This window comes from Capra hircus, chromosome 7 (genome assembly GCF_001704415.2).
Source record: "Capra hircus breed San Clemente chromosome 7, ASM170441v1, whole genome shotgun sequence".
NCBI classification, from domain to species: domain Eukaryota; kingdom Metazoa; phylum Chordata; class Mammalia; order Artiodactyla; family Bovidae; genus Capra; species Capra hircus.
In genome coordinates this window covers 107279119-107286517 of record NC_030814.1, presented here as the reverse complement: position 1 = coordinate 107286517, position 7399 = coordinate 107279119, and the positions used below count along the sequence as shown (strand labels likewise).

At 57.9% G+C, this 7399-nt stretch overlaps 1 protein-coding gene across 3 annotated transcripts; it reads right to left on the bottom strand.

Annotated features, from left to right (window-relative positions):
• LTC4S (leukotriene C4 synthase) lies at positions 1-4955 on the bottom strand. Of its 3 annotated transcripts, none has more exons than XM_018051605.1 (5): positions 4288-4955; positions 778-860; positions 602-672; positions 422-503; positions 1-221 (listed from the first exon to the last, which is right to left on the bottom strand). In XM_018051605.1, exons 1-5 carry the CDS (start codon positions 4345-4347, stop codon positions 80-82), a joined length of 438 nt encoding a protein of 145 aa, XP_017907094.1. In that variant the 5' UTR covers positions 4348-4955; the 3' UTR covers positions 1-79. The 3 variants fall into 3 exon arrangements, with proteins under 3 accessions (XP_017907094.1, XP_017907093.1, XP_017907092.1); XM_018051604.1 differs by lacking the exon at positions 4288-4955 and adding an exon at positions 3068-3226 and having other exon boundaries at positions 778-877; XM_018051603.1 differs by lacking the exon at positions 4288-4955 and adding an exon at positions 3068-3226.

Here is a 7399-nt window from a genome sequence, read left to right as displayed (position 1 = left end):
TCCTGTCATGGACGCTTTAATGAGAAACTGGAGGAGGCTCCGGTTCAACTGCAGCTCCGTCGTCCAGGCGTCCTCTGTCTCAGGCCCTCAGCAGCAGTTTCCGGAGCTGTCCAAGGAGCGTGGCGCGCAGCACGGCCGGGAGGAAGTGGGCGAGCAGGCCGAGGGCCGCCAGGGCCACGAGAAGCCAGAGCGCGCGCGCGCTCGCGTACAGCGGGGCCAGCCTGCGAGTGGGGCTCAGCGGCGGCGGGGCCGGACGCCGAACCCAGCCCGACCCCACGGCCCGCCTCCACCGGGAGCCCGCCCACTGGGCCCCGAAAGGGACCCGCCTCCAGCCAGCAGCCCGGTCCCGCCCGCGCTCCGCTGGCGGCCTCGGCCGCGCCCGCCCTGCCCGTCTACCACCTTTCCCCGCCCCGCTTCTCACCTCTGCTGCGCAGAGCGCGCGTAGCCCTGGAAGTAGCGGAGGCGCGCGAACAGGTAGACCAGACCGCACAGTGCCGCGGCGCCTGGGGCAGGGGAGCGGACGGCGGGGCGGGCTGCGGTGAGCCCGCTGCTGCGGGGACCCCCCGGCTCCGGTGCGCGCGCCCCTAGCCCACGGCCAAACCTTCGTGGAAGAAGATGCCGGCCACCCAGAGCGTGGCGAGGAACAGCGGGAAGTACTCGCTGCAGTTCACTCTGCGGTGCGGGCGGGGCAGCATGAAGGCGCCGGCCCGCTCCCTCAGAGCCTGCCCGCCCGGGGCTGCCTCGCGGCCCACCCCGCGCCCTCCCGCCGCGGCTCACTGGGCTCGGTAGATGCGCTCGAACTCCGGCGGGCCGGTGGTGAGCGGCGGCGACACGCGGAAGGCTCTGCGCGCCGAGATCACCTGCAGAGAGAAGTAGGCTGGGGACGGAGGTGTTGCAGGAGTCAGACTCGGCACCCTGACTCCCGGCCTAGCTGCCGGTCTTTGATCCCTGCTCCACGCCCTGCTCGTGGAGACTCCCCTTTAAAGCCCAACATAAGAGGACCGCCGGACCCCGCTCGTCTCCGGTGTCCATGACACTCAATAGAGAGGGCAGGGTGTGGGCCTGGGGCTCTGAGAGGTCCTGTCCAGCCCAGTGAGTGTAGGAGGAAGGGATGACACGTCACAGGACACCTGCCCTCGAGAGGACTTTGCTCCTGAATTAGTTTGACTTGCAAAACACAAGCAGATACCCGATTCCCACCCTCTAGGCATGGACTGTGGCCAACGGCCTTAGACTCCCACCCTCTAGGCATGGACTGTGGCCAACGGCCTTAGACGGGGAGTCCCGCTTAAAGGCAGTGACAGTGAAAGTGTTCGTCGCTCAGTCCTGTCTGACTCTTTGAGACCCCATGGACTGTAGCCCACCAAGCTCCTTTGTCCAAGGGATTTTCCAAGCAAGAATACTGGAGTGGGTTGCCATTTCCTTCTCCAGGGAATCTTCCCGACCCAGGGATCGAACCCGGGTCTCCTGTATTGCAGGCAGGTTCTTTACCAACTGAGCCACTGTTGGCTGCCTCCTTCCAACTGCAAGGGAGCACACACCTTGGGCCATCGTCCCTGCTCCCCCACCCACAGAGTTCACCAGGAGGGACCTCCTGGATTGCTGTGCCTGCAAACTGCAGCGTCCAGTCCTGCCTCGGTTTCTCTGTTCAGCCTCTCTGGACTCTGCCTCAGTCAGTGTCTAGATAACCTCTCCTCTGCCCCCAGGTGGTTAACAGCTGGGACTCTTCTAGTCCAGCTCCAAACCGCCGGCCTCTGCCGCTCTGCCTTCCGACACCGATGGGTACAGAGAGAGTGGGGGCTGACTCTTGAGAGCCTGAGTGCGCAGGAACCCTTCTATTCTACTTGGTCGCAGGCCAGGTGCCCAGTACACACACAGTTGCAGTGCTGGGTGTCTCCAGCTATCTTCCTGCAAGTTCTGTGGCTCTGATGCCCTTGGTGCCAGGCTTCCTGTAGGGCTCAACCTAAGTGCACTGTGAATACGGACGGTGGCCTTGCCAGGACCATGCAGGGTCTGGAGGGCGGCCCGGTGGCTACCTGAGGAGGACCTGATGGGTGAGCTCGCTGGTATGGCTGGAGATCAACTCAGTCTGCTCAGCAGCTCCAGGGCCCCTGCCTCAGGCTGTGTCTCGTCCTAGGGCATGTCTGTCCCAGGAATGTGTCATCTAGGGCCAATCTGAAAAGAGCACTCAGCAGGCACCTTTGGGGGTTTCAGCCTGGTCCAGCTTCACACAGTTCCAGGATAAAGAGAGTGCCTTTGACGGCAGGGCCAGGGGATGGGGTCCTCCCACTGGGACACCCAGAGAGGAGACAGGTGGAGAGGGCAGCAGCCATCTGGAGTAGGGCTGCCTCAGGCCCACGGCTGTCCCACTTCTACACCCAACATCAGGACGCCCATTCATGCTGGCACCCTGCCCTCCTGCTCAGGTTAACATGGCTGGATGCCCCACTTTCTCACTGAAAGCCCTGCCCGCCTCCAGGGCTCTTTATGCTGCTCAGGGGACCACCCCCAGCCCCAAGCCTACCTCACTCATCCCTCAGGTGCCTTTTTCCATTTCCCTGCCCATCCCCTAGGCCTTTGCTCCTCCTCCTCCTCCCAGTCCTTTTGGCCCTTATTGGCCTAGCCTTGTGCTGGCAGAACTCAAACTGTCCACCCTAGGCTTGCTTCAGCTGCCAGGTCACCCAAGTGTTCCCAAAGGCCCCACAACCACAGCAGATCCCACCTGGCCCTCCAGACCTCCTCTTGTCCAGGATCTCATCTCAGGAATCGAGACGCCCCTAGGTCAGGCACCTCTCAGCCATGGTCCCTGCCCAGAGTTTCACAGTTCGCCCTGCAGACACCCCTCCAGGGGTCTCTCACCTTCCCACTTGGGGAAAGTGCCAGGCCTTCAGCCCTGGAGCATCCCTTCCTTCGGAGCCAGCAGAGCTCGGGTCCCAGGAGTCTGGGCTGTCCCTCACCTAGGCCTGGCCTTTCCAGCACTCCCCCGACCCTGCCCAGAGCCTGGAGGGAGGAAGGCAGACCGCAGGGGTCCGAGGCCCACCCACCTCCCAAGCAGGAGCCAGCCCACCTTGCAGCAGCACGCCCAGGAGGGTGACAGTGGCCAGAAGGGCTGCCTCGTCCTTCATGGTGGCGGCGGCTCTGGCAGGCCAGGCTGGCCTGCGAGCGGATTGTCTGCGGGACTTAATCACCCTCGTCTGCTGCTCGGAGGCTGGCCCCGGAGAGGAAGAGTGGCCCTCTCCCCCCGCCCCTCCTCAGTGGCTGCGCGGGTGGGGAGGGGTGTGGCCACAGCCTGGGAGAGCCTGGGCAGCTGAGCAGGCGGAAACAGGACCACATGGAGCCTGGGCGGGAGAGAGTGGTTGCCTGGGGACAGCCCAGCCTCCTCCTCCCAGTCCTTTTGGCCCTTATTGGCCTAGCCTTGTGCTGGCAGAACTCAAACTGTCCACCCTAGGCTTGCTTCAGCTGCCAGGTCACCCGAGTGTTCCCAAAGGCCCCACAACCACAGCAGATCCCACCTGGCCCTCCAGACCTCCTCTTGTCCAGGATCTCATCTCAGGAATCGAGACGCTCCTACTTGAACCACCCATTGCCATCACTTCCCAATTCACTCTCAAATCCACCCCCTGTGCCGCCTTCCAAGGCCCAGCCTGCCCCAGTCGCCTCTTGCTTGGCCGCGGGTCACGGGCTCCCCATGCACTCCTGGCCCTGGCCCCCTATCAGCCCACTCCTGTATCTCCCGCCCCCCCACTGGGGTTGTTTTATAACATGCAACTCTGACTACAAGGTACTCCAAGCACCCAGCCCACACCGGGCACAGCTAAGTCCTTGCTCCCTTCCAGAAAACCTGACGTCCACCAGTTCCACCGCTGCCTGAGCTCCGTGCACGTGGGCCATCCCAAAGCCCACCGGACTGGCCTGGTCAGCCCCCTCGGGATGGCTGAACCTGTCCTCTCTGGGCCTCTGGCCCTGGTACCCACAGTCACCTGCCATTTCTGCCTGCCCAGCACCCCTCTTCGTGAAGCCTCAGCTCTGCCCACACTCATCTTCTGAGCCCTGGACAGAGCCGCCTCCCACCCCTGGGCCTGCGGGACGGACACGCGGGCCAAAGCTGCCTGTGGGGGCCAGGGCTGACCCAAGATGGTGAGCCGGAGTCCTGGCAACTTCCTTAGAACTTTGGGGAAGGGAACTCGGAATGGGAGGGAGATTCCTGAGGGCAGCTTCCAGCCTCTCGCCATTCTGAGGAAGACGGAGCCAACACAGGGCTAGGCTGTGAGAAGAGAGGCAGCTTACGTCCTGGAGCCCTGGGGCCGCCTTGCCTGAGACAAGCCCCTGACTGTTCAGCTTTTCCATTTTGTGAAACGGTCACTTCTCCTTTTTGCTGAAGTTGGTCTGAAGTGGGTTTTGGTCAGTGGCGACAGAGTCCAGACTGGCACACAAACACAGGCAGAAGCACGCGGGCGCGAGCCGTGCTGTGGGAGGGACAGGGCAGCTGGGTCCGGGGCGGCCCCTGGTGCCCCTTCGCCTGGCCCCACTGGAGAGTCTCCTTGTATCGTGGTGCTGTGACCTAGGGAGCTCTGCCCTCGCTGCCCCAGCCCGGGTGCCAGCCTGACGGCTTTGTTGCCTGTTAGGCTCCCCAAGAACTCCCTTTGGCCTCTCATCGCCTGCTCAACACCGAGCGAATGCCCTTTGTCCATTATTGTCCCCCCAAAACCAGCTGCACGTCAGCTGGGGTTGCTGGGAGCTCCTCAGGAGCAGGGCTGGGTCTCCAAGTCTGTGCTCCGCTTTGGACGAGTCTTCCCGTAGCAGTTAGCAGGTGCTGTGTGGTGTGGAAATGACTGAAACAGAGACAGAAGTACCAGGGAGCAGATGCCGGGTGCGTCCTCCGGCTCTCGCCACCAGTTCAGCCCCTTTGAGGACCCCTGCTCTGGTCTTTCCTCCAGCCCTAGACAGGCTCCCTGAAGGGTGGGACTCGTGCGCCACGGGTGGGCTGTGTCCCCATGCTGCGATCCCATCGGTCAAGGTGCTTACGATTGTTGTGAAGCTCGTTCATGGGCCTCTGTGTCTCCATGCGTCTCTGCACATGTTCAGGCTATCTTCTCTGACAAGCTCTCATTTCCTCTGAGGCCGAGACAGACTCTGTTCTGAGCTGGCAGCAGGAAGCTGAGGCCTAATTATCAGCAGCTTCTGAGGAAGTCCCTGGGCAGATGTCCAGGCAACAGCTGGGGGCTCAGCCCTGAAACCCTCTCCAGATCGCTTGATCTGCACCTCCCTCTCTCTGAGCTTCCCCAGTCTCTCAGGGTTGGGCCTTGCTCAGGCTGGCAGAGGTCGAGCCTAAGGCCTTCCATGCAGAGGCCACCCACTCACCCTCCTTAGCAGCCAGCCCTGGAAGTGCCAACATTGAAGGGAAGTGAAAAAGCCCCTCCCTAAACCCCTGCAGAAACCCTAAGACCATGGCATCCAGTCCCATCACTTCATGGCAAATAGATGGGGAATCAGTGGAAACAGTGACAGATTTTATTTTCTTTGGCTTCAAAATCCCTGCATGTGGTGACTGCAACCATGAAATGAAAAGACGCTTGCTCCTTGGAAGAAAAGCTGTGACCAACCTAGACAGCATATTTAAAAGCAGGGACATTACTTTGCCAACAAATGTCCGTCTAGGCTATGGTTTTTCCAGTAGTCATGTATGGATGTGAGAGTTGGACCATAAAGAAAGCTGAGCACTGAAGAATTAATGCTTTTGAACTGTGGTGTTGCAGAAGACTCTTGAGAGTCCCTTGGACTTCAAGGAGATCCAACCAGTCCATCCTAAAGGAAATCAGTCCTGAATATTCGTTGGAAGGACTGAAGCTGAGGCTGAAGCTTCAATAGTTTGGCCGCCTGATGCGAAGAAACAACTCATTAGAAAAGACCCTGATGCTGGGAAAGATTGAAGGCAGGAGGAAAAGGGAATGACAGAGGATGAGATGGTTGGATGGCATCATCGACTCAATGGACATGAGTTTGAGCAAGCTCCAGGAGTTGGTGATGGACAGGGAAGGCTGGCGTGCTGCAGTCCGTGCAGTTGCAAAGAATCGGACACGACTGAGCGACTTAACTGAACTGAAACCCCTGCAGGCCATGCCTCAGTGACTCAGGCCTATGCCCCTGGACTAGCCCCTACTTTTCCCTGAAGAACATCCTGGAAGCTGAGCTCACCAAGGATCTCTGGAAATGGAAAGGCCAGCCAAACTATTCTGCTGAAAAGAAACGACAGTCTCAGTACCATGGACAAGCGTAAGCAGTGCACGATTCAGACCCCAAGCTTAAGTTAAAAAAAAAAAAGATTTATTTTGAAATTATTTTACTTACCAAAAAAGTTGCAAAAATAGCACACATTTCCTATCACCCAGCTTCCTCTAAATCTTATACTACATAATTATATAATTAGAATTCAATTATGTAAACTCAGAAATTAACATTGATACAATACTATCAGATATTTACAAATCTTATTCAAGTTTCACCCAGGGTCCTACTAACATAGACCTCTAAAACGTTACGCAAAATTGTGACAGACTCAAAACACACATCATTCAGTTCTCTTTTTATAAAACGTCCAGAAAAGGGGAAACCATGGAAACAGGAAACAGACGACTGGGGGCCCAGGGCTGGGAGCATCACTGGGATGGAGTTGCTGTTCGGTCTCTAAGTCCTCTCCGACTCTTTGCAGCCCCATGGACCGCAGCATGTCAGGCTTCCCTGTCCCTCACTGTCTCCTGGATAGTCCATCGAGTCAGCGATGCTGTCTAACCATATCATCCTCTGCCGCCCTCTTCAACTTTTGTCCTCAATCTTTCCCAGGATCAGGGTCTTTGCCAGTGAGCCAGCTCTTTGCATCAGGTGGCCAAAGTATTGGAGCTTCAGCATCACTCCTTTAGGACAGACTGGTTTGATTTCCTTGCAGTCCGAGGGACTCTCAAGAGTCTTCTCCAGCACCACAATTCAAAAGCATCAATTCTTCAGCGCTCAGCCTTCTTTATAGTCCAACACTCACATCCGTACATGACCACTGGCAAAACCATAGCTTTGACTAGACAGACCTTTGTCAGCAAAGTGATGCCTCTGCTTTTGAATGCGCTGTCTAGGTTTGTCATAGTTCTTTTTCCAAGGAGCGAGCATCTTGTAACTTCATGGTTGCAGTCACCATCTGCAGTGATTTTGGAGTCCAAGGAAAGAAAAATCTGTCACTGCTTCCACTTTTTCTCTTTCTATTTGCCATGAAGTTGTGTGACCAGATGCCATGATCCTGGTTGTTTTTTTTTTTATGTTGAGCTTTAAGCCAGCTTTTTCTTTCCTCTTTTACCCTCATCAAGAGGCTTTTGAGTTCCTCTTTGCTTTCTGCCATTAGAGTGGTATCACC